This window comes from Microcebus murinus, chromosome 18 (assembly GCF_040939455.1).
Source record: "Microcebus murinus isolate Inina chromosome 18, M.murinus_Inina_mat1.0, whole genome shotgun sequence".
Taxonomy (NCBI): domain Eukaryota; kingdom Metazoa; phylum Chordata; class Mammalia; order Primates; family Cheirogaleidae; genus Microcebus; species Microcebus murinus.
This window is the reverse complement of record NC_134121.1, coordinates 39138131-39165366: the sequence shown is the minus strand read 5'-3', so window position 1 is coordinate 39165366 and position 27236 is coordinate 39138131. Positions and strand designations below refer to the sequence as shown.

Here is a 27236-nt window from a genome sequence, read left to right as displayed (position 1 = left end):
CCCACTTATCTCCCCCAAGGACCTCAGTAATAGACTCTATTACTTCACATCCTTTCTCCTTGAAAAAACTGGCTGTTAATCTTCTGATCGACCAACCCATCCCCAAACTCCCACCAACACATTTCCAGGAATCACCTCCCCAAACTTCTAAAACTCAACTCAGCTTCACTGTTACCCCATGTCCATCCTGGCTCCAATTTAACCCAGTGCTCCAAGAAGCAGCACCCTCAATACAGGAATCCTAAACTTTAGAAATTCCCACTCTTTCTTCCTAATAGTTTGGTTTCTCTACAATTTTAAGGGGTCGCAGAACTTTCTTGTTGATTCAGAGAGAAATTTAGTAACAGAAACTACCATCTAGTTGTGTAGATGTGGCCAAAACGATCACGGTACTACAAAGATGTGTCATGTACGCCAAGCAGGCTTTTCTAATCAGCAGCCCCACTGGACTTTATAGTTGGCCCAAATATCCTCACTCTGAAAGTAATCCTCCTCTTGTCAGCCGTGCACCAGGCAGGTCCATCTACTGCGGCTTTGTGGCAGTGAACCATATAGAATGTCAGAGTTGGATGGACACTTAAGAGATAAACTAATTCAATTCCACTGCTTGATCAATGTGGAAGCTGAGGCCTAGAGAGGGGGAAATGACTAGCCTAAGGCCACACAATAAAGCAGAAGAAAAGCCAGCGTAACCCCCGGCTACACTGTAAAAGCTGGGCAATGCATCTCTAAGATATCTTCTCTGAATCCACCCAACTTCAGCAGAGCGAAAACTCCCACTCAGGACAAGGTCACTCCAGCAGGTCTGGAACTTTTGCTGAGTTATTCCACACACAAGCAGAAAAGAACAAAGGCAATCTCCATTTCAGCTAGCCAATGAAATGCTGACACTCTGCTGCAGCGTTTAGGTGGTGCGGCATCACTTCAAATTGGCAGGAGCAGCTAGAAACATCCAATTAGCAATTGGGCTGGGAGGCTCTTTTTGAGTAAAAGCTCTGAGTGAATCTATGCCTAAAAGGACAAGGGCCCTGACAACAATGCAACCATACAGTGTAGGATGGCAGGAGGTGAGCCCTGTAGGCCACAAACACATTCACAGACAGCAGCTACCAGCAGGAGTGTCACATGGGGTTTGCAGATAAACAGAAATCTTCCCACAAAGGACAGTGCCGCCCCACCCCCTGCTGGCCACCTCTCAGTGCCTCACCATTATACAAGGCAGAGTTCACCACGCCTCCTGCAACGGCCAAGGCCAGGCCAAACTTGCCAATGGACTCAAACACTTTGGCAGCCATGTTTCCTTCTGTTGGACCCACTCACACCTAAGGGGGTAAAAACAAAACAAAACAATATAACACTTGGACACCAATTCCTCAGAGAAAGCCCTCTCTGAGGCACAACATTCACATATCAAGCTGTCTATTTATTTCTCTGCTCCTGAAAGCTCTAAATCATCCACTGAAAGATATCTAATAAATAACACCCTACAGCTTGGAAAGTGTAGTATCAATTCCTCTGCTTTTTTTCTTTTTCAGTTCTTTCTTAACCACTTAAAGAAAGGGCACTTGTTCAATAATGGAAACAAGGCATGGGTTTGATATCCATAGGGAACTTCGCACCATACTAAGCCACCCTCTCATTTCCTAGACAAGTAGGCCCTAACAAAGAGGCTGTGTGGTAGGTTCAGTGCAATTTGGGTTTGAAACATAATTCAAAGAATGTGCTACATGGTGATGACAACAACAAAAATAACAGTAACAGCTAACAATTACATAAGGCAGTCTTCCAATAGGAATTTATTTACTCTTTACAATTACTCTATGAATTAGATTAGTACAGGCAAGGAAACTGAGGCATACAGAGAGGTTACGTGAGAAGCCAAAATCACAGTTGCTAAGTGGCAGAATCATAATTAGAACCTGGAAGTTTAATTCTAGCTGGCACAGCTTAATCCTCACCATACTGGTTCTTGACTTCATGTATTAAGAATGACTTGTTATCATGGAAGCAGGAGCTGGATGACATTCTGGGACCAAGATAACAGAAGAACCAATTTGGCAGAAAAACTCTAAATAGCTGCATGGTGAGGGAGAGCTCTGGAAGAACTAAGGGCTTGGGGCTGAGGTGGGGTGGGCGGGAGCACGGCTGCGCTAACTACAAACCACTAGCATTTAACTTTTTAATGCCCCACCCCGACGTGGTGGTTAGCTCCAGACTACTTCCCAGACTTCAATTCCTGATAACATCTTGATTTCTCCCCGTGCATTTAAACCTTCCTTCTCTGAGGCTAGGGCACTTTCCATTTCTAATAGCTTCTGGATCGTTTCTCACCCTGCCCCCATACGGACCTCCCTTGCTCTGCGCAACCCCTGGCTCGTCCCGGGCTCAGCCCCTTTCCCCTCCCCAACAAGGTGGACTTATGCACGCACTCTACTCGCCCAAAGTGCACATGGCGGGGAGAAAGAAGGCTGCAGAGACACCCGACACAGGCCTCAGCCTCCTCTCACCATTCTCACCTGCTTCCACTCTGACCTCCACATGAATTCCCCAGCCACACATGCTGCGCGTGCGCCGCACAGGTACGCCCCTTTCCCGCCCTCCTTCCAAGATCCACGCCTCTGATTGGTAGGAAGCAGCGCTGTGAGTTCTGGGAAGGGTGGCTTGCAGCCTTGCCCTGATTCTATTACTCTTAATAGATGAACTACAATTCCCGAAAGGCTATGCGGCGGCTGGCCTGCGCAGGAAAGCCTTTTCTCTTTGGTGGTAACTGCAGCGATGTTGCCGCAAAGCCTTTTGGGGGCTGTAGTTTCTTGTGGATAAATGCACGTGCCTATCCGGTGCCGATGCTGAAACCGCTGGAAGATGAGCCTTAGGGACCTGGGAAAGAAGTATGGGCGTCTAGCTGGTATGGGCATCCAACTGGTAGCAAAAACGAGCAACAGAAAGTTTGTGACTGATGGAAGAGGACGGGTGGGCACTTGGGAGAAAATGTGGTGAAATAGCTAACTGGTGGACTGAGAATCCTTGAGGGAAGCCAAGGGTCATCTTCTTTTCCGAAGCCCTTTTTGGAAATGCCCTCAGTCTGGAGACGTTGATTACCAGAGCCAGAGAGAACCTTAGACACCATTTGTACTCCTTCTTCACACAAAAAAGTAGAAATATGTAAAAAGAAAGAAAAAGAAAAAAGTTAATAATAAAATCATTTGTACTAAGAAAACTGAGCGGAAGGGATTCATTCAGGGTCATGCACTGAGTGAGCAAAAGGTTCTGCTTAGAGTCTAGTTCTCATGTACACAATTTAAAAAACATTTTACTTGGAAAAGTTGCAAGAACAGTGCAAAGAACACATATATAGGCTGGGTGCGGTGGCTCACACCTGTAATCCTAGCACTCTGGGAGGCTGAGGTGGGAGGATCGCTTGAGGTCAGGAGTTCAAGATCAGCCTGAGCAAGAGTGAGACCTCGTCTCTAGTAATAATAGAAAAAATTAGCCGGACGTGGTGACAAGCGCCTATAGTCCCAGCTACTTGGGAAGGTGAGGCAGAAGGATTGCTGGAGACCAGGAGTTCGAGGTTGCAGTAAGCTAGGCTGACGCCAGGGCACTCCACTGAGCAACAGAGTGAGACTCTGATTCAAAACAAAAACAAAAACCCACGTATGTATATCCTTTACTCAAATTTACCTATTGTTACCAGTTTGCTCCAGCTCCATTTGCTTTATCATTTGTTTACTCCTTTCCCCCTCCTTTCCCATCTCCTTCCTGTCCCCACTTCCTCCGCCCTGTGTCAGAGTGTGCGTGTGTATGTGTGTGTGTGTGTATTTTCTAATAAGGATGTCCTTTTACCTGAGTAAATGTAATCTATCTTCTACATTCCAATTTTGTCAGTTGACCCAATAATGAACTTTATAGGACCGCCTCCCAGTATAGGATGCAATCTAAGATAAAGTACTTATTTATCTTTCATGTCTTTTTAGTCTCCTTTAATCTGAAAAAGTTCCTCAGTCTTCCTTTTTCTCTTGTTACGATTTTAAAAAATAAGATGCTTCTCATTTTGGGTTTGTCTGATGTTTCCTCAATATTAGATTCAAATTTTGCTTTTAGCTAGGATACTACCTAAATGATGTATGGGCACCGAATTATTTTAATGAAACCAGGCCCGTTTCTGGATTCTACTACAATTGGATTCTTTCAACTTTTCCCTGCATTTCTCTCCTCTCTGTCCCCTTTCTTTGTTCCCACTTGACACAATCAAATGACCAAAGATCTCCATGGCAGCATTCCTCAGATGGTATAAGTTTGCCTTAACCAACCACACTTTTTCCTCTGACCTCTAGAGGTCTATGAGAGCTGGAAGTTTAGTCTGATATCTTCATTGTTCTATTCTCAGCACATACAAATACGACAGTGCTTAGCACATAGTAAGCCCTCAATAAATATTTGTTGAATGAATCAGTGATGAAGGGCATGGAACTGGCTGACTAGACAGGCTGTGGCCAGAAAACACAAGACAGGCTTCCCCAGGGTCCTGCAAGATTAGCCTCAGTATTGTTTGCTTCTAATCCAATTTTGATGTCAGGAATGCTAAAAATATTAAAAGTAACCAATTTTTGCATAGTTTTCAAGCCTGTGTATCCACAGAATCCTATGTGAACATCATTACAACCCATTATCCCTATTTTATGGATAAGGAAATGGAGGGTCAGAGGTTAAGTGGCTTGCTCATGGTCACTTTCCTAGTCAGAGCCAGACTGGATGGGAACACAGATCTTCTAGGTCTAAGCCATATGTTCTTTCTATTTCTCTACATTATGTACTGGGAAACAAAGACAACAGAAAAGCTCAGTTGGTATGAGGGATTTATGTGGACCTGGGCTAGTTGTAGATGGGGAGATGGGGAGAATGAAGGGTAAGGAATCTGATGAAGGTATTTGGGAATAATTTTGGTGTGACGAGGCAAAGATTATGGGTAGAGCAGCATTTGTGCATTAGTTTTAGAAGTGGGTCCAGTTTGTTGATACATAGAGCATATTCCCCTTCAGCCTTCTCCCCTTGGGGATAAGAAAAAATATATCGTGAGCATTTACTGTGGATCAGTTGCTTCACAGATAATCTTATTTAGCCTTATTTCTTATTTCCATTTCAGAAATGAAGAAATAGAGATTCAAAGAAGTCAAGTAACTTGCTTATAGTTGCACAGCTGATAAAAGGCAGGTAGGTTTGATATCACAGCCTGTGCTTTTCTAAGCTGTGGAAAGGGGTAGTCTGTAAGTGATATCTTCACAAAAGTCAATTCGACTCCCTAGCTCAATGCCAATATGGGAGGAGTGGTAATTAAAAGAAACAATTATAGAAGAACATTTCTTTTTCTCTATTCATTTAACACACTTATATTGGAGGTCTGTCATTTTCTAGCCATCATGCTAGACTTTGGGGATAGAGTGATGAAGAAAATAGAAGAGGACTCTGTCCCCACAGAGTTTATATTATGTGGTGAGGGAGGGTGGTATACACACAAAAACCAAGTACATGAAGAAACAAATTATATGAAAAAAAATTTTTGAGATAAGATCTCACTTTGTCTCTCAGGCTAGAGTGCAGTGGTGTTGTCATAGTATTCAGCAACCTCAAACTCCTGGGCTCAAGTGATCCTTCTGCCTGAGCCTCCTGAGTAGCTGGGACTATAAGTGTGTGCCATCATGCCCAGCTATATGTGAAATTTTGACGAGTTTCATGAACAAAATAAGCAAACGATAGGAGGATGTGTGAATCAGTATGGAAAGTTTTGGCAGCAAGTAACAGTAAAGTGAACTCAACTGGCTTAACCAAGAAGGAAATACATGATATCAAATGGGAAATCCCAGAGGAGGGCAGTTCTGGGGTTGGTTAATTCAGTGGTTCACCAAGCTCATTAATGATGCAGGGTCTTTCTATCTTTCAGCCCTACCATCTTCAGGTGTTGACTTTTGTTCTCATGCTTGTCCCCTCAAGGTCACAAGATGGCTGCAGAAGGTGCAAGCTTAATGTTCTTGCACAACAGTAACCAAAGGCCAGAAGGCAGGACCCATTTTTGGGTTCCTTTATAAGAGTGAGGTAGAGTTGAACAGAAGTAACCACCAGGCATCCCCTCATGTGTTACTGGGCAGAATTGTATCACCTACCTATTTCTAGGCAGTCACTGGCAAAGGCATGTCATTGCCATGTTGGGACTCAACAAATCAAGAGGCAACCTCTGGGACGGGGGAGGGGTCTTACTTCTCCTAAACCACATGATCTAATATCCTAAGAAATCAAAATGGGTGCTTTTGTTAGCAAGGAAGAAGGATGGAAGGGAGAATAGATGTTGGAATTGCAACCAACAGTGTCTGCCATAAGGGTCTATTTGGACAAGCTTGTCAAGGAGGCTTCTATGAGGATATGACATTTAAGGCAAGATGTAAAGAAGTGAAGACACAGAAAGGGTTAGGTGGGAGAGACAAGGGCATTCAAGGGAATAATAACATGTGCACATCAAGCACAAGGCAAGGCAAGACTGACAGATTTCACTGGTAAAGAGACAAAGAGCTCTTTTTATAATAGATTCAGGCAGTTCAGTACTTACATACATAGTGAAAGGAAGAATAGCCAAAGGTACCAGCTCCTAGTGGCCCTTGTGCAGGTGACACTGAAACGAAAGGGGCCAGAGGACTACAACACAAATAACAGGACATCCCGTTGCCGAGGAGCCAGTGGCATGCTGCAGCTAAGCAGCATTCTAGTTTGCAGCTGTATGCTTAGGGGAAATGAGACAGAGAGTCTCATACCTCCGTCAGAACCTGGAAGGCTATGAGAAATTGTCTCATGACAACTTTCCTGGCAGATAGGACAGCGAATGAGAAATAGCCTTGTAGCAACTTCTTATAAGCCTTCCTTGTCATCCAGGAGGATCACAAAGCATTCTGCCAAGACTTAAATTCAACTGAGCTTCCTTCCAGTCTTGCCTGCGTGGACAGTGTGGAGATGTGTAGGTTGCCAGGGCGCTGCGGTAGAGCCATTTTCCTACAATGCAAAGGACTTAAGTCAGGTCAGAGCTTGATCCACCGAAGGAACCAAATAAGGAGGAATATGGCCCAAGCGCGTAAAAGAATGGGAGAGTTACATAAGATTACGATGGTGGAACAAGCGAGTGCCAGATGTAGGCTTTGCTGAAAAATTTTGTTTTATTTTAAGTACAACGGGAAGTCCCTGAAAGTTTTAAAGCAGGAGAATGGATATTTCCTTTTTGGGGAAACCAAACAACCCAAGAGAAAAATCTACAGATGCTAACAGTTGGAGTTCCCCAATGAAAGAACTCAGGCAGACCACCTTGGCACAATGATTCTTAAACTTTTTTTAAATTTATTTTTTATTGATATACAATAATTGTACATATTTATGGGGTTACATGTGATATTTTGATACATGTATACAATGTGTAATAATCAAATCGGGGTCTTTAGGATATCCATCACCTCAAACATTTGTTATTTGTGTGTTGAGAACATTTCAAATCTTTTCTAGCTATTTTGAAATATACATTAAATTGTTAACTATAGTCACCGTACTGTGCTATCAAACACTATAACATATTCCTTTTATCTAACTATGTGTTTATACCCATTAACAACTTCTCTTCATCCTCCCTCCTCCCACCCTTTTCAGCTTCTGATAACTATCATTGTACCCTCTACCTCCATGACGTCAATTATTTTAGCTCCCACAATTGAATGAGAACTTGTGATATTTATCTTTGCCTGGCTTATTTCACTTAACATAATGACCTCTAGTTCCATCCATATTGCTGCAAAAGACGGGATTTCATTCTTTTTATGGCTGAGTGGTATTCTATTGTGTATATATACCACAATTTTCTTTGTCCATTCATCAGTTGATGGATGCTTAGGTTGATTTCATGTCTTGGCTATTGTGACTAGTGCTGCAGTAAACATGGGAGAGGCAGGTATTCCTTCCATTTACTGATTTCTTTTTCTTTGGCTAAATACTCAGTAGTGGGATTACTGGATCATATGGTAGTTCTATTTATAGGTTTTTTTTGAGAAACCTCCATACTGTTTTCTATATGGCTGTACTAATTTTCATTCCCACCAACAGTTTGTAAGAATTCCTTTTTCTCTGCATCCTTGCCAGCATTTATTATTTTTATTTGTTTGTTTGTTTTTTGGCCCATCAGTGTGTATATTTTTTGTCTTTTTGATAATAGACATAGATGAGATAAGAGATATCTGAGATAAGATGATCTCATTGTGGTTTTGATTTGCATTTCACTGGTGATTAGTAATGTTGATCATTTTTTCTACCTGTTGGTCATTTGGATATCTTCTTTTGAGAAATGTCTATTTAGATATTCTGTTCACTTTTAAATGTTTTTTTTTTTTTTTTTTGCTATTGAGTTGTTTGAGTTCCTTGTATATCCTGAATATTAGTCCTTTGTTGGATGAATAATTTGCAAATATTTTCCCTCATTCTACAAGTTTTCTCTTCACTCTGTTGATTGTTTCCTTTGCTGTGCAGAAGCTTTTTAGTTTAATATAGTCTCATTTGTCTATTTTTGATTTTTTTGCCTGTGCTTTTGAAGTCTTGGTGATAAAATTTTTTCCCAGATGAATGTCGTGAAATGTTTCCCTTATATTTCCTTTTAGTAGTAGTTTCAGGTTTTATGTTTAATCCATCTGGAGTTGATTTTTGTACGTGGTAAGAGATGGGATCTAGTTTCATTCTTCTGCATTGGATATCCAGTTTTTCTAGTACCATTTATTGAAGAGGATGTCTTTTCCCTAGCGAATGTTCTTGGCACCTTTGTTGAAAATCAGTTGGCTGTAAATATGTGGATTTATTTTTGGGTTCTCTATTCTGTTTCATTGGTCTATGTGTCTTTTTTTTTTATACCAATTCCATGCTATCTTGGTTACTATAGCTTTGTAGTATAATTTGATGTTAGGTAGTGTGATGCCTCCAGCTTTGTTCCTTGTGCTCAGTATTGCATTGGTTATTCATGGCCTTTTGTTGTTTCATGCAAATTTTAGGATTGTTTTTTTCTATTTCTATGAAGAGTGTCATTGGTATTTGGATAGGGATTGCATTGAATCTGTAGATTGCTTTGATAGTATGGTTATTTTAACAATATTCTTCTGATCCATGAACATGGGATGTCTTTCTGTTTGTTTGTGTCTTCTTCAATTTCTTCTCCCGATGTTTTGTAATTTTTGTTGTCGAGGTCTTTCACCTCCTTGGTTAAATTTATTCTTAGGTATTTAATTTTCTCTTTTGTAGATATAGTAAATGGGAGTGCTTTCTTGATTTCTTGTCTGCTAGTTCATTATTGGTGTATAGAATTGCTGCTAATTTTTATATATTGATATTTTGTATCCTGAAACTTTACTGAATTAATTTATCAGCTCTAAGAGTTTTTTGGTAGTCTTTAGATTTTTCTAGGTATAAGATCATGTCATCTGCAAAGAGAGACAATTTGACTTTCTGTTTTCCAATTTGGATGCCTTTTATTTCTTTCTCTTGCTTGATTTCTCTGACTAGGACTTCTAGTACTATATTGAATAAGAGTTATGAAAGTGGGCATCCTTATTTTGTTCTAGTTCTTAGAGGAAAGGCTTTCAGCTTTTCATCATTCAGTATGATGTTAGCTGTGGGTTTGTCATTTATGGCCTTTATTATGTTGAGGTATGCTCCTGCTGTGCTTGATTTGTTGAGAGTTTTTATCATAAAGGAGTGTTGAATTTTAAAAATGCTTTTTCTGTGTCTATTGAGATGACTATACAATTTTTATTCTTTATTCTGTTAATGAGATATGTCACATGTATTGATTTGCATATGTTGAACCATCCTTGCACACCTGGGATGAATCCCACTCGAACGTGGTATATTATCTTTTTTATGTGTTGTTAGATTTGGTTTGCTAGTATTTTGTTGAGGATTTTTGCATCTATGTTCCTCAGGGATATTGGTCTGTAGTTTTCTTTTTTTCTTGTGTCCTTGTCTGATTTTGCTATCAGGGTAATACTGGCTCATAGAATAAGTTAGAAAGAATCCCTTTCTGTTCAAATTTTTGGAATGATTAAAGAAGAATTGATATTAGGTTTTCTTTATACATTTGGTCAAATTCAGCAGTAAAGCCATCTAGTCTTGGGCTTTTCTTCGTAGGGAAACTTTTTATTACTGATTCAATCTCATTACTCATTATTGGTTGACTCAGGTCTTCTTTTTTTTGCATCTATGTTCGTAAGGGTTAACTCAGGTTTTCTATTTCTTCCTGATTCAATTCTTGTAGGTTATATGTGTCTAGGAATTTATCCATTTTCTCCAGGTTTTTCAATGTAATGGCATATAGTTGTTCATAATATTCTCCAATGATCCTTTGTATTTCTCTGGTATCATTTGAAAGGTCTCCTTTTTTGTTTCTGATTTTATTTATTTGGATCTTCTCTCATTTTTCTTATCAGTCTAGCTAATGGTTTATCAGTTTTGTTTACCTCTTCAAAAAACAACTTTTTGTCTCATTTATCCTTTGTATTGTTTTTTAATCTCTGTTTTGTTTAGCTTTGCTGTGGTCTTTATTATTTTTTTCCTTCTGCTAATTTTGGGTTTGGTTTGTTCCTCCTTTTCTAGTTCCTCAAGGTGCATTATTAGGTTGTTTGACATCTTTGTACTTTTTAATGAAGATATTTGTTGGCATAAACAACCCTCATAGTGCTGATTTTACTGTATCACATAGGTTTTGGTCTATTGTGTTTCCATTTTCATTTGTTTCAAGAATTTTTAAAAATTTCTTTCTTAATGTCTTCATTGACCCAAGGGTCATTCAGGAACATGTTACTTAATTTCCATGTATTTGTACAGTTTTCAAAGTTTCTCTTGTTATTATTGCCTGTGAAGATATTTGATATGATTTTGATTTTTTAAAAATTTTGTTGGGACTTGTTTTGTGTCCTAACATATGGTCTATCCTAGAGAATGTCCTGATGAGAAGACTGTATTCTGCAGATGTTGGATGAAATGTTTTGTAAACATTTCAAACAATGTCTTTTAGGTCAATTTGGTCTAAAGTGTATTTTAAATCCAATATTTCTTTATCAATTTTCTATCTAGCTGATCTTTCCACTATTTAGAGTGTGGTGTTTAAGTCTCCAACTATGATTGTACTGGAGTCTGTCTCTTCCTTTAGACCTAATAATATTGGCTTTATATATCTGAGTGCTTTGGTGGTGGGTGCATATATATTTAGAATTATATTTTTGTTGAATTAATCTCTTTATCTTTATATAATGACCTTATTTGTCTCTTTTTACTGTTTTTGACTTAAATTCTATTTTATGTGATATAAGTTTAGCTATTTCTGCTTGCTTTTGATTTCCATTTGTATGGAATATCTTTTTTCCATCCCCTCACTTTCAGTCTATATGTGTTTTCACAGGTGAAATGAGTTGTTTTTTTTTTTTTAGACAGGGTCTTACTTTGTTGCCTGGGCATGAGGCCTGTGGTGTTATTATAGCTCACTGCAACCTCAAACTCCTGGGCTCAAGCCTTCCTCCTGCCTCAACCTTCTGAGTAGCTGGGGCTACAGGTGCACACCAACATGCCCGGCTGGGTTTTTTTCCCCTTTCTTTTTGGTAGGGACATGGTCTCACTCCTGAACTCCTGAGCACAAGCAATCCTCCCGCCTTGGCCTCCCAGAGTGCTAGGATTGCAGGCATGAGCTACTATGCCCAGCCTGAAGTGAGTTTTTTGAAGGCATCATATAGCTGTATAATTTTGTGTGTGTGTGCATTCGGCCAGTCTATATCTTTTGTGTGGGGAAATGTAATCTACTGTGGGGCGCGGTGTCAACGCCATTTACAAGTTGGCGCCTGTTTCCGGCTTTGCCTAGAGCAGCAAACAAGTTCAGCGCACGCGCAATTGTCGGTTGCCCTGTGGTGCGAGCATGCAAACGAAGGGTCCTGCTATGGACTAATGCTTTGGTGGCTCGACAGCTGAGCGGCCTATCCCAGCTTAGGGGTTGTGCTTCTGGGGTATATAGCAGCCTGCGTGCTGCCGGGCTGGGTCTTCCGCATCATGTAAGTCTAAAGGGAACCCCATGAAAGCACTGTCAGAAGAAATCCGGTTGCCGCGTCTTCCTTGCTGGCGAGGCGGGCGCGACAATCTACTTACATTTAAAGTTATTATTCATAGATAAGGACATGTTCCTGTAATTTTGTTAATTATTTTCTGGTGGTTTTGTATATCCTCTGTTCCTTTGTCCCTCTCTTATTGTTTATCATTACAGTTTGGAGGTTTTCTCTGCTGGTAATGTTTGACTACTTTCTCTTTCTCATTTGTGTATCTGTTCTACCAGTAAGGTTTATACTTTCATGTGTTTTTGTGGTGGTAGATATTGTCATGTAGCTTCCAGATGTAAGGCTTCTAGATGTAAAGCTTCTTGTAAGCCTAGTCCAGTGGTGATGAACTCCCTCAGTTTTTGCTTTCTGGGAAAGACTATTTTTTTTTTTTCATTTTTGAAGGATAGCTTTGTTGGATATATAATAATAATCTTGAATAACAGGTTTTTTTTCTTTCAACACATTGCATATATCATACCATTCTCTCCTGCTGGTAAAATTTCTGCTGAGAAATCTGTTAGTGTGATGGGGATTCCCTTATACGTGACTTGATGCTTTTGTCTTGCTGTTTTTAGAATGCTCTTTTTGTCTTTGACTTTTGACAGTTTGACTATAATGTGCCTTGAAGATCTTTTTGGATTGAATATATTTGGGGATTTTTGAGCTTCCTGTATTTGGATGTCTGTGTCTTTTGCAAGACTTGGGAATTTTCAGCTATTTCTTTTGCTAAATAAGTTTTCTATGTTTTTGCCCATCTCTTGTTCTTCTGGAACGCCCCGAATTTGAATGTTTTATTGTTTTGTGGTGTCCCATATGTCACATAGGCTTTCTTTATTCTTTTTCTTTTATCTAATCTGATTGGGTTATTTCAAAAGACTTGTCTTTAAGTTCAGAAATTATTTCTTCTGCTTGATCTAGTCTATTGTTGAAGCACTCGATTGTATTTTTAAATTCATTCTTTGAATTCTTCAGTTCCAGGATTTCTGTTTGGTTCTTTTTTTATGACATCTATCCTTTTCTTGAATTTCTCATTCAGATCATTAGTTGTTGTCCTGATTTCTTTGTAGTATTTACCTGTGTTTTCTTGTATCTAACTGAGTTTCTTTAATATCATTATTTTAAATTTTTTAAAGCAGTATATAGATTTCCTTTTTGTTGGGATCTGTTATTCAGTAACTATTGTGTCCCTTCAGAGGAATTATGTTTCCTTGCTTTTTCATGTTTCTTGTGTCTTTATGTTGATATTGATGAATCTGACAAAACAGTCACTTCTTCCAATTTTATGGATCAGCTTTCATAGGGAAAGATTTTTTCCCTCTAGATGTATCTATAGTATTGGTTAGGTAGGAGCTTTGGCTTTAATCCTGGGTAGGTGCAGTAGAGTAGTGTCCATGTGTCTTTTTCAGTTGTAATCAACATCAGTGGTGTCTGTGAATTCCTCAGTGCCTTAGGTTGCAGTTGTTAGTGGAGGCTTTGGTGAGACTTTGCTGGGGCTGGGGATGCCAGGCAGGCAGGCCAGTCCTTGGGCACCACTGGTGGTAGTACTCAGTGGGCAGGGAAGACCTGTTCTCGGGCCCCTGGAAAGGATGCACAGGTGCCAGTGGTGGCAGGGGGGGCTGGTAAATTCCCAGCCCCCAGGATGATGTGTGCATGCATCAATAATGGAAGCAGTGGGTAGCGCAGGCCTCTCCACAGGCCCCAGGATGGTATGAATGGGTGGCAGCAGCAATGATGGACAGGGTAGATTCTTAAACTTTTTGATTTTAGGTTGCCTTTATAGTCTTAAAAATTAAGTACCCCAAAGAGCTTTTAAAATATGAATTAAAACAAGAAATTTAAAAATGTTACAACTTTACCCATTTAAAAATAACAATAAAAACCCCATTAAATGTTAACATATTTTTATGGAAAATCACTATAGTTTCTCAGACAAAAATATTTAATATTTAGTGAGAAGAGTGGCATTGTTTGAAATTTTTGCAAATATTGGGTTCTTCGTTTAACCTGTTATGCTATCACAAGTCATGTAGCTTCTGGAAAACTCTACTGTACACTCAGGAGAGAATGAGAGTGAAAAGGTAAATAATGACTTAGTACTGGTATTATCCCCAAGATAACCTTGACTTCAAGTGCTCCCTGAAAGAGTCCCAAGGACCCTAAGGGTTACCTGGACCGCACCTGGAGAACTGCTACCTTAGAATGACGCCCACTACTGGACTGCACTCACACGTTCATGCACATAAGCTTCCAATCAGCTTTTCAGTGCTTTTATTAGTTGGGATGTTAGTTCAAGTCTGAGTTGCTATACCAAGGAGCCCCCAAAATACAGTGGATGAAAGAAGACAGAAGTTAATTTCCTTTTGCTCCACAGGTCATTCACAGACCCACATTCCTTTTGTCCTGTTAGTTTACCATCCCCTAAAAGATTAGCATCATCTAACCACAGGACATCTGTGTTCTAGCTTGCAGTAAGGGGAAAACAGAGGGAAATTCAGGGCAGCAATTTTATTTTAAGCAAATGAGGCAGAAACAGCACATATATTTTCCACTCCATTTCATTGTTGAAAACTTGGTTACATGACCCTGTATAGTCACAAAGGAGGATTGGAAATGTAGGCTGTAGCTGGGCAGCCAAATATGCAGGAAGAAAGGATTTGAGGAATAACCAGCCCATTTGAGAAAAACCATAACATGAAAGAGAAAAACAAAACAAACAAAAAATAAACTGAGCAAAACTAAAATAAAACAAAACAAAAACAACATAAACCAAAAACTTGGCAGAATCAGATACAAGGCAAGGAGCATAGGAAATCTAAACAAAAATATCCTATAATTGATATCTATGAAACTAGAACAAATGCTATCAAGAAAGAAATGAAAGATGGAGTGTTTCCCCCTAAAATCAAGAACAAAGAAAAGATGCCTATTCTCATCACTTCTATTCAACATTGTCAACATTGTCTTAACCAGTATAATAGCCTACAACAGGCAAGAAAAATAAATAGAAGAAAAAGATTGGAATAGATTGGAAAAGTAACAATGCCATTATTGGCAGATTATGTGGACTGTGTGTGTAGAAAATACTAAGGAATATACAAAATGCTACTACAGCTAGTTATTGAGTTTAGAAAGGATGCAGGATGTAAGGTCAATATAAAAAAATCAGGAGCAAGCATTTCAAAGTTGAAATACCATTTACAATAGCATCAAAACATGAAATATTTAGGGATAAATTTAATTATATGATAAAAAACTACAAACATTGCTGAGAGTTATTAAAGAAGACTTAACTAAGTGGAAAGATATACCATATTTACTGATGAGAAAATTCAATATTGTTAAAATATCAGTGCTCCCCAAATCAATCTATAGATTTAAAGCAATCCCAAACAAAATTCCAGCAAATTGTTTTTCAGAATCTTACAAGCTAATTCCAAAATTTATATGGAATTGCAAAGGATATAGAATTGACAAAACAATTTTGAAAAGGAGAAAAGGTTGAAGGATTTAGTGTACCCATAGTGTATATCCATCCATAAAGCTACAGTAATCTAGAAAGTATGGTATTGGTTTTCAATGAAACAGAATAGAGAATCCATAAAACTCTTACACATATATGGTCAACTGATTCAGACAAATATGACAATGTTATTCAATGGCTAATGGGCAGTCTTCCCAAAAAATGGTTCTGAAGCAACTGGATATCCATATGGAAAACCAGAAATACTTGCCCCTTATTTTACTCCATACACAAAAATTAACCCATGGCTCATGAACCCAAACATAAAAGCTAAAGCTATAAAACTTTAGAAGAAAAGTATATGAAAAAATCTTTATTTAAGGACTTTTTACATAGGACATAAAAAGTACAAACCATAAAAGAAAACAGTTGATAAATTGGACTTCATTAAAATTAAAATCTCTACCCTTTGAAACACACTGTAAAGAATTTTTTAAAAAGCCACAAACTGAAAGAAAACACACTGTAAAGAATAAAAAAAAAATTTATTGAAACCTTAAAATCTGTACCCCCATAATATGCCGAAATAAAAAAAAAAAGAATAAAAAAAAGCCACAAACTATCATGAAAAAAGACTTGTGTCCAGTACATATAAAGAACTCTTACAACTCAATAACAAGAATATAAATACAATTTAAAATTGTTTTAAATAGACGAGAGATTGGAGCAGACATTTCATCAAAGAAAATATACAAATAATATATAGAAACATATGAGAGAATGCTCAATATCATCAGTCTTCAGGGAAATGCAGATTGAAACTATAATGAGCTACTAATACACAACCACCAAAATGACAAAAATTAAAAAGACTGACAATACCAACTGTTGATGAGGATGTAGAGTAACTGGAACATTGCTGGTGGGAACATAAAATGGCACAACCACTTAAAAAAACTGTTTGGTGCTTTCTCATGAAATTAAGCATATATTTACTATGCAACTCAGCAATTTCATTCCAAGGTGTTCATACAAAAACTTATATCCATACAAGATTTGTATACAAATGTTCAGTCAGCTTTCTTCATAATAACCCCAAACTGGAAGCAACCGAACTGTCTATCAAAAGGTACATAGATAGAAATCTGTGGTATGGGATGTACTTGTATTCAGTAATGATAGGGAGTTACTGATAATAAGCAGTGACATGAAGGAGTCTCAAAACCATTATTCTGAGTAAACTAAGCCAGACACAAAAGAGTGCAAGTTATATGATTCTATTTATATGAAACTCTAGAAAAGACAAATCTGTCACATCAAAAAGCAGATTAATGGTTGCCTGGGGCAACGGGTAAGGGGGTGATTGATTGCAAAGGGGCTCAAGAGATGATAAAAATTTTCTTTATCTTGATTGTGGTGATGGTTACATGCGTGTACTAATTTGTCAAATTTTATCAAAATGCACATACACAGCTCAACTTTATTGTGTGTAAACTACACCTCAATAAATTTGATTTTCTTTAAAAAGGACATCGAGTATAAGCTCTTAAGAGCAGAAATTTTTGTCTTTATTCACTGTCATATCCCTACCACTGAGAACAGTGCCTGGCATATAGTAGAGTCTCCATGAATATTTACTGAGTGAATTATTAAAAACACAAAATAGTTCTTTCAGATTAAAAATTTGAGATAATATTTAAAATGAAAAATTCAATAGAAAGACTGGGAGATAAATTTCTCTCAGAAAATAGAACAGAGAATGGATCATGGGAGAGAAAAGATTACAGAATCAATTCAGCTCTGGCATCTTACTAATAGGAGTTGCAGGAAATAATAAAAAAGAAAACAGAGGGGGAAGATATGATTAAATAAATATTTAATAGCGTAATTAACTGAGGGACATGAGTTTCAAATAAAAAAATCTTGCCAAGTAGAGCATAATTAATGAAAAAGACACACACCAAGAATCATCATCATGAAATTTCAGAATAATGAGAATAAAAAAGATCCTATCACTTGAGCCCCGGAGTTCAAGGCCAGCCTGAGCAATATAGTGAGACTCTGTCTCTTAAAACAAAACAACAACAAAAAACAACCTGTGAATTTAAAAAAATGATCTCATAAAATCTGAAATAGCAGCTCTATTGGGAAGGTGATGGACGGGAAAGATTATGAATATGTGTATGAGCTAAATTTTTATCTTCCATAACAGGAACATAAATGAATATTTACATCTGAAAATTCTTAAATAGTTGAACAAGCATTTTTGGAAACATGCAGTGGGCTATGATGACACCACTGCACTTCAGCGTGGGCAAGAAAGTGAGATCCTGTCTCAAAAAAAAATAAAAATAAAAATAAAAAAATAAATAAAATCCTAAATGCTCCCAGAGAGAAAAGAATTGGAATCAGGATGTCAATGGACACCTCACTGGAACCTAGAATACAATGCAGCAATGTTTTCAAATTCTAAGAGAAACTGATTTGCTGCTTAGCATTTTATACCCAGCCAAATGATCAAGTGAAATGTTATTATAGAATCAAGACATGTTTAGAATATAAGGTCTCAAAGATTTTGTCTCCCATGCACCATTTCTCAGAAAGCTACTTAAGGATGAGATACAGGAAAAAGCAGGAGAAAAACTGAAAATGACGACATAGGATTCAGAAAATAGAGAATCCAACCAAGAGAAAGGCAAAAGGAATCTTTAGAATGAGAGTGAAGGAAGCTATACAGGAGCCCAGAAAGCATCCAGCCTTAGACGTGAGCAGAAGGAAGAAGGGCTCCAGAAAGGATATTGCAAAGGAAAAAAATTATTTGAAAATACTGAGAGGATATTTTAATTTCTGCCCAAGAGTTTCAAGAGTTTGAGCATTAATGAGCAATAAGTACATACCACAGTAAGCATATTTTTAAAAAGAGAGAAAAGTTTAATTCCAGGGGAAATGAAGTGATTCAATATAGAAATAGTGTCATAGTATTCTACATGGCTCAGCTGTGAACAGTGTTTTCATAGTCATAATAATGTAAGCACTTAGACCTCACAAAGCCAGGCACAGTAGTGCATGCTTATAGTCCCAGCTACTTGGAAGGCTGAGGCAGAAGGATCACTTGAACCCAGGAGTTTAGGCCAGCCTGAGCAATATAGTGAGACTTTGTCTCTTAAAACAAAACAAAACAAAACAAAACAACAAAACAACCTGTGAATTAAAAAAAAATGATCTCATAAAATCTGAAATAGCAGCTCTATTGGGAAGGTGATGGAAGGGAAAGATTATGAATATGTGTATGAGCTAAATTTTTATCTTCCATAACAGGAACATAAATGAATATTTACATCTGAAAATTCTTAAATAGTTGAATAAGCATTTTTGGAAACATGAAGGTTTAGAAACATGACAAGAAATATCAAAAAAAATACATAAAATAATTGACAGTGTTTGCCTCTAGGGAGCAGGAATTGGCTGAAGAGAGAAGGGGCAGGGGACTTCTGTTTGTCTTTATAAGCCTCCTGGAACTCTTTGTTCTTTACGTACATATATATCTTTTTTTGTGTGTGTGTGAGACAGAGTCTCACTTTGTTGCTCAGGCTAGAGTGAGTGCCATGGTGTCAGCCTAGCTCACAACAACCTCAATCTCCTGGGCTCAAGCAATCCTACTGCCTCAGCCTCCTGAGTAGCTGGGACTACAGGCATGCACCACCATGCCTGGCTAATTTTTTGTATGTATATTTTTAGTTGGTCAATTAGTTTCTTTCTATTTTTAGTAGAGGCAGGGTCTCCCTCAGGCTGTTTCGAACTCCTGACCTTGAAGGATCCACCTGCTTGGGCCTCCCAGAGTGCTAGGATTACAGGTGTGAGCCACCATGCCCGGCCTATATATATCTTTGATAAAAACTAAAAATTAAAAGAAGAAGAAAGAAAGATGATATAAGGAAGAAAGCAGGCCAGGTGCAGTGGCTCATGCCTATAATCCTAGCACTTTGGGAGGCTGAGGCAGGAGGATCTCTTGAAGCTAGGAGTTCAAGACCAGCCTGAACAACATAGTGAGACCTCATTTCTACAAAAAATACAAAAATTAGCTGGGCATGGTGGTGCATGCCTGTAGTCCCAGCTACTTGAAAGGCTAAGCTAGGAGGCTTGCTTGAGCCCAGAAATCTGACGTTGCAGTGAGCTATGATGATGCCACTGCACTCTAGCCCAGGTGACAAAGTGAGACCTTGTCTCAAAAAAAAAGGAGAAAGCAGACACAAGAACATATAACAGAACTTTATATAAAACAGAATCCTATTCTCTGTAAGAAAAGAAATAAAAGAATATGTGATGATAAAAATTGTCTCCCTGAACTTCTAAAAATAATTACAGAGTATGTTAACTAATTGGATTGGGGTAGTAATTCCATAATATATATGTGTATCAAATTAATTACAGTATTTATAGATTAATTATAGAGGACCAAGGCCATGATAATTAGGCAATATGAGAAAACACATATTCTTTTTAGGTATTATATAAATATTCTTTTAGATATTATATAAATGAAAGACTGTTAGCTAAAGAGAGATTTATCCTCTTTTATATAATATTTATTTTCTCAGATTATAAAAAATACAAATAACCTAACCTCTAGAAATAATCACTGCTAGAACCTTGGTGTCTTTGCTTCATTTTCAGTGTATCAGTAATTGGGATCAGACCAAATGTGCAGTTTTACTTCCTGCCTTTTCTCACTTTACATTCTCCTAGGAGAGTTTTCTTGTCATTAAATATTCTTTATAAGCATGAGGGAAGAAAAATAGGATGGGAACTGAGGAAGTAGAAATGAAGGTGTCAACAATTCTTTTGAGCAAGGGAGAAGAGCATGAGGTAGGAGCTGGAGGGTGATGTGAGAAAGGGGAGGTCCCCCCACCCCAGGGGAGATACTAGATCCTGTTTGCTGACCGATAGGACTTACCCGGTGTGGAGAAGGCTTATTCAGGAAAGCCAGGGCTCACTGAAGGAGCAGTCTTTGGAAAGGCGAGAGGTGTTGGCTTCAGAGCAAAAGTGGAGGCACTGGCCCTTGCCAGAGGACAGGAGGAGGAAGAGGTTGTGCAAAGGCAGGGGGGCTTGGTGGTGGGGAATGGCAGAGTCCTGTCAGCTGAGAGGAGGGAGAGGAGGGGAGTGGGAGGCTGAAGAAAGAGGAGAAGGCAGGCGATGAGGGGAAAGCCAGACTACCAGAGAAGCACAGCAGGATTGCTGGCCAGGGGTGAGCCCGTGGGAGGTGTGTGAGCCTAAATACCAAGTGACTCCAGGCAGCCGTGCGCCCCTCCTGGCAACAGCCAGCTCTCCAGGCCGGGCATGGGTGATGGATATGGTAGGGTTGATCTGGGTTGGGGCTTTGCCAGGTGGGTTATGACAACAGTAAGAGGGGACGAGGAGTGAGCGGATAGGGGGATTGCAAAAGATGGGCCTGAGGACCTCAGCTGGGCATGAAGGTGAAGTCAGGAAGGGCTACAGGGACTGAGAGAGTGGCACCTGACCAGGAGGTGGCAAGGAGCTTGTACTGTCACAGGGCACCCAAGCGAGCGAGCCAGAAGGACAGGGAGCAGTGGTTAGGAAGTAGGTATTTGAAATTGGAGATTTCGGGAGTGGCATAGTTTCTGGTGACAATAAGGTTCAGGAAAGTGGGTCAAAGAACAGGTAGTAACAAGGTGAGGGGAAGGTAAATGGGTCTGCAAAGGATCTGGGATTTGGAAGGAAGGGAAGAAGGAAAAGCACAGGGGAAGCCAGGAGAAGGCTCACTCCCCCCCACCCCCACCCCCAGTGCCCCACCCCCAGTGCCCCAGTGAAAGGACAGCCCGGAAGTGAAGGCGTGTTCCAGGCAGAGGTGAAGACAGAGGGGGTTTGCCAAGCACAGACCAGGAGCACCAGAGGGCCCCATGGACGAGCTGAGGGGGCCCAGGGTCACAGGCGATTGGGTCGGACGGGAGACGTGCAGAGCAGAGTGAGGGCTGAGAGTCAGAGATGCTGGGCGGCCACCGAGACTTGGGCTTCTGGTGGTGATGGGGGGACAGAGGGACCGAGGGCAGTGAGGCTTGGGGAGACTGGTCGGATGGTCTTTGGATGAGTGCAGGCTCAAATCTCTTCCTGTCTGGCTGCTCCCTTCCCCTGGTTACCCAGCCGTCCTGCACGATGGCTCTCAGGTCCCCACCAAGGGTGCTGCCCAGACTCTGTCTCCTGCTCATCCTCTTCCTCTCACTGGTCTCCTTTATTGCAGCGACATTTGGAAGTGCCACGCCTCCCCCACAGAAGGGCCAGTTGCCTTAGCACCAGGTCACTTGTGTCTCAGCTTGTTTGGGCCACTCACCCCCAAAGTCCTGGAGGCCAGGACCACGTTGGTTTATCCTGGAGTCCCGTGTGCTTAGACCATGCCGTGCACAGGGGGATGCTCCCAGGCATGCATTTGATTAAACGGAATTAATTCAGGCGAGGAAAGGGGAGGGAAACACGCTTAATGAACATCCTCTGTGTCCAGGCATATGCTAGCCCATTTAAACCATGTGTGCGATTTCCCTGGTAGAGCTCTGGCATTCGGCAAATATTCGTGGTTCCTATTTTAATCCTCCTAACACTTCATTGGATAGACATTATTACCCCCATTCTATGCATTAATTTCACAAGTATTTCCTGAGTGTCCACTGTGTATCAGACTGCGTTAGGCCCTGGGAATACGAAGTGTATATGGGTGTGCCAGTTCCTATTGCTTTAACCCCAAATGCCCAGATGTATTTTCCAACCTGTGCTGTGAGCTGGAAGGACAGTCCCTTTGGCCTGTATGAACCAGGCTCACTTGCGAGCTACTTCCAGGTGGGTTAGGCCAGTGGGAGGCCCTGGTGGGAAGTTGGGGTGTTCCTCCCCAAAACACTGGCTTTGGGCAGTGTTTCTGGCAGTGATGACTGCAGCTTTCACAGGGCCATGCCTCCTTCATGGTTCTAGCTCTCCAGGGACTTCGGTAACATGCGCCCTCCCCCATCCAGTACACACAGAGTGGGGAGACACTGTCCTGGCCATCCCAGTGCCCTGAGCTGTGGCGAAGCCCACAGGGCCCTCCTTGGCGGTGATCGAGGTAGATGAGCCATTTGTGGGTTGGCTCCTTCCTTCCTGCCACACAGCTGCTGCCCAGCTGCCCCATGCCTGGCACAGAGCTGGTGGCAATGCTCAGAAAGAAGTGACCAAAGCATGGTCCTTGCTTTCCAGGATCTCCTGGCCTTCAGAGTCCAATGTCCGAGACGTAGAGTACAGCATTTGCTGGATAGAAAGCAGAAAGGAAAGGAGGGCTGGGAAAGGGAAGGGGGGAGGAAGGGAGGATTGACCTTGTGTGACTCCGTCCCTTGAATCCATTCTCTCTAGGTCGCTAAGCCTGAGAATTTGACCAAACAGCTTTCTGAAAGGTGATAGGTCATGTAATGTGGGTACTTCTGTTGTAGACAAAAGACACTGAACTTGAGAATCAGGAGGCCCGGGTTAGATCCCAGTTTTACCACTCTTGCCAATTGTGTGACCTTGAGCAACACATTTAGCCTCAGTTTCCTACTTTGTAAAATGAGCACACCTCTCATGTTCCAAAGTGGTGTGCAGAAGTATCTCAAGGTTGCTGGGCATGGTGGTGCATGGCAATAGTCCTAGATGCTCGGGAGGCTGAGGCAGGAGGATCACTTGAAACCAGGAGTTCAAGGCCAGCCTGGGCAACATAGCAAGACCCCATCTCTAAAAAAAGAAAGGATAATAAAAAAGCACCCAAAGGGTTGTGTAAATGCTAGTTGCTGTTAAAATCACATCCAAGCCCATCCCCAGGGCAAGATGGCCTCCTCACACAGGACTCTCTTCTTGCTCTCTCAGAAATGTAGTCACTAGGCCAGGTGCAGTGGCTCACACCTATAATCCTAGCACTCTGGGAGGCTGAGGTGGGAGGATCGCTCAAGCTCAGGAGTTTGAAGTTGCTGTGAGCTAGGCTGGCACCATGGCACTCTAGCCTGGGCAACAGAGCAAGACTGTCTCACAAAAAGAAAAAAGAAAGAAAGAAATGCAGTCACAGCCAGGAGTGATAAAACATTTCACTGAGTGCCACACACAACTAACTCTTCACATGAAAAGGAGGAAAACTCGTGGAAATCACATCACTTCCCCTCCCCCAGGATTGTCCAATAAGCAAAAATTTTCAGCTCCCAAAGGACCATGTGGAAGAAGAAAACAGATGGGCCCTGGGAAGTGCTGATGTAGCTGCCTCCCAGGGCGGGCTCTTACCGCTGTCCTCCAAGATGGGAAGGGCAGGGAGGGAGACGGGCATGCCAGGGGGCTGGTGCCAGGAGGCAGGGCGGGCTAGGCGTGGACCCCAACGGACAACTGGGTGCAGTTCTCAGAGATGCTTCTATATCTGAAGCATCTGAGGCCAGAGGGACAGAGCACCAGTGGCACAGAGTAATCTAGGATTTTTTTAAATGAAGAACTTAATGATGAAGTGAAATTGAAGGGTTCAAAGAGTGTGGGTGGTCCTGTCCTGGGGGTGGGGTGAGGGGATTTTGGAGCTCCCAGGTTATTTGAGTGGGGACGGGGCTTTTTGTTCCAACAGACATTTGTTGAACGCCCAGCATATGCGAGGTACCGTGCCAGACCCTAAGGAAATGAAGGTGACGTCAGCGTTCTTGCCCCCAAGGAGCTCGCAGCCTGGCAAAAAGCATTTGGATGTGACAAGTAGGAATGTGGATGGACTCAACCCTCTGGCCCCTTCGCCGGAAGCCATGGAAGCACCCTAGGTGTGGCCCTGGAGTCTGGCCCGGAGGAGGAGAGTATCTTGCGGGGCTCGGGGCTCAGTTCCGGTGAGAGGGAACGTCTCCTACATGGGGAGGCTGGTGTCTGTCAGGGGATGGATAACTGGCACTGGAGATGTGTCATTTAGGAGATTGGGCGGAGGGAACTGAGGTCCTATACTCCAGGGACTCTGCCCCGAGCCCGCCTGGGATCAAAAGCAATGCTCCTTAAGACCGCTAGGAGGAGCCAGTGTCCTTGAGTGGACGACAGGGTGGCGCTGTCTAGGGATGAGGGAGCATTCAGCAGGTGGGAAGGGAGAGCGGTCAGAGGTCCCCAGGCCATTCTGGAACACGTCCCCTTTGACCCTGGACTCTAGCTGTCTCCATCTCTGCCATGCATCTGGTGGCGGTGGGCGGTGGGGCTCCAGTTCTGCGGAAATAGTCGGACTGTGCATAGATCAAAAGCAAGTCTACACTTCACCTCCCCAAGCCAGAGTGCGAAGAATGCAGGCGCAGTTTGGGCAAGGTCGTTATAGCCATCTGAGCCTTTGTTTCCCCATCTGTAAAATGTGAGGATGCAGTTAGCCAGATGTTTTCTCAGGCAAAACCATGGGAATTTTAAAGTTCGCTGGTTCCTAGCACTGCTCTTCTCCTTTTATCCTCAGCCTTCACTGATTTCTGCAGGTGCACAACCAGCCGTTTCCATTATGGAGTCTCCTCTCCCTGCTTCTGCCCCCAGTTCAGGAGCAGCCCTCTGGCAGGTGTGAGCGGCAGAGTCCCTGGGAGACTGGGGGACCTCTGCCAAGATGCATGCTCTCGGCATCACCTGGGCCTCTCTCTCCAGGGCATGTTTCATTCCCAACCACACACTGTGTTTTCAACTCAGCCAGACCTCTCCACCTCCTCCTTCCTCAGGTACCTGCACCCTAACACAACCCAGGCTGAATTCTCCACCCCACTCCAGGTTGCTGTCCATCTCACGGGTAGCCCCAGCACCCTCCAAAACACCCGAGCCAAGTCTGGGTGTTAACGTCAACCCTTCTCTTCTCACACTTCCTCTTCCCATAATCCTGTGGCCCCAAAGTCCAGATAGGCTTACCTTGGATGTGCCCACCTCTCCTCTCTCCCACTGCCCTAGCCCCACTTCAGGCCTTCATCATTTCTTTCTGGAACCAGTTGGTCTCTCTGACTCCAGTCTGTCCTGTCTCCAATCTATCATCTATCTATGCTGCTGCCAGAGAGCTCTTTCTAAAGCACAAATCTGATTATGCACATCTCTGCTTTAAAATCTTGGCTGTAGCCTTGTGGCCTAAAGATAAATCCAAAGTCCTAATGAGGCTTCCAAGTCCATTCATAGTCTGACCCTTCCTTCCCACTCCAAGCTCATTTCCTAGCATGTTCCTGGTGCCATCCACACCACACTTCTCCCTGCCCTCTGATCAGCCCATGTTCTCTTAGACTCCTTAGCCAAGAATTCTGACCCTGGTTTTTGCTTGGTAAACTTGGACTCCTCCTTGAAGATTGAGCTCAAGGCTCTGCAGCCTTTCTCAAGTGTCTGGGGCAGGGTTCTTACCACCCTTCATATATATATACATATATATTTTTTCCTTTTTTCTTTTGAGACAGGGGCTCCCTCTGTTACCCTGGCTAGAGTACAGTGGCATCAAAATAGCTCACTGCAACCTTAAACTCCTGGGCTCAAGTGATCTTCCTGCCTCAGCCTCCTGAGTAGCTGGAACTGCAGACGTGTGCCACCATGCCCAGCTAATTTTTTGTAGAGATGGGGATCTTGCTACGTTGCTCAGGCTGGTCTCGAACTCTTGGCCTCAATCAATCCTCCCACCTTAGCCTCCCAAAGTGCTAGGATTACAGGTATGAGCCACCACCCCTGGCCCCCTTCTTAGGTTTCTTTATAATCTGTCTGCCTCCCCTGCTAGACTGTAAGCCCCTATTTAGGTCCGTGTCTCCATATCTAACCAATACTTGGCATGTGGTAGGGATTTAATACATGTGTTGAATGAAGGAATGCATGCATGAATGATCTGGGAAATTGCACACTGACTTGCCATCTTCCCCTTTTCTCTGCTGGAGCCCACTGAAAAGGAGAAGAATGGTAGGAGACAAGATGGGTCTGTCTCCACATGGGTGGAGACAGACCAAGTAGGGCTTTGTGGACCAAAATAAGGAGTTTGGATAGTTTTTCTCTTTCCTGGATCTCAGATACACGAATTTAATCAATTAGCTCATACTCTTCAGAGTGATATAGTATCATTATCCTTATTGTTGTCATTGTCATCTGACTTTTTTTGTTTGGTCCCTCCATACACAGTGAGAATCCGTAGACATTTATCTCTTGTGAAGCCTTCCATCCTCCCTACTTTTACTTACAGGAGAATTTGAGTTTCATTTCCAAAGCAATGAAAAGTGTTTGGAGGCTTTTAAGCAAGGGAGTGACGTGATGTGATTTTCATTTTATAAAGATTGCTCTGTCTCCTCTGCGGAAAATGTATCATAGAGGACAAAAGTGGAGCTGGGAGACAGACAGAGGCTGCTCAAGTGCACAGAGGAGAGAGGGTGTGTTAGCTGGAGGGTCAGCAGTGGAGAGAGAGCAAAGTGGGCAGGTGCACAGGAGTTTGAGAGGAAGAGAAGACCAAACTGGCTGGTGTATGAGATGAGAGGATCAAGAGAGAAAAAGACCTCAGCATTGAAGGTTCCAGAAGTCCTATATAGAAGGGGTTTAGGGACAGCCTCGTGGTTGGAAAGGGAGCCAAGGAACGTGTCTAGAAGCTGGGCTTGCATACAAGCATATTGGTCTTATTTAAACTATATTTATTTGGTCAATGAAGA

The 27236-nt window shown here is 41.7% G+C and overlaps 1 protein-coding gene across 5 annotated transcripts in view; it reads right to left on the bottom strand.

Annotated features, from left to right (window-relative positions):
- The window catches only part of PHB1 (prohibitin 1), a 165977-nt gene that overhangs the window by 8175 nt on the left and 130566 nt on the right, over positions 1–27236 (bottom strand). Inside the window, exons 2-3 of one of the 5 annotated variants that reach the window (XM_075994485.1) lie at positions 2517–2553; positions 1208–1322 (exon numbers count right to left, since the gene is read on the bottom strand). In XM_075994485.1, coding sequence (XP_075850600.1) covers positions 1208–1295 — 88 coding nt within the window. In that variant the 5' untranslated portion in view covers positions 1296–1322; positions 2517–2553. Of the gene's footprint in view, positions 1–354; positions 425–1207; positions 1323–2429; positions 2605–27236 lie in introns of those variants that run through there. The other 4 variants (XM_012789705.2, XM_075994486.1, XM_012789706.2 and 1 more) reach the window with 4 other exon arrangements.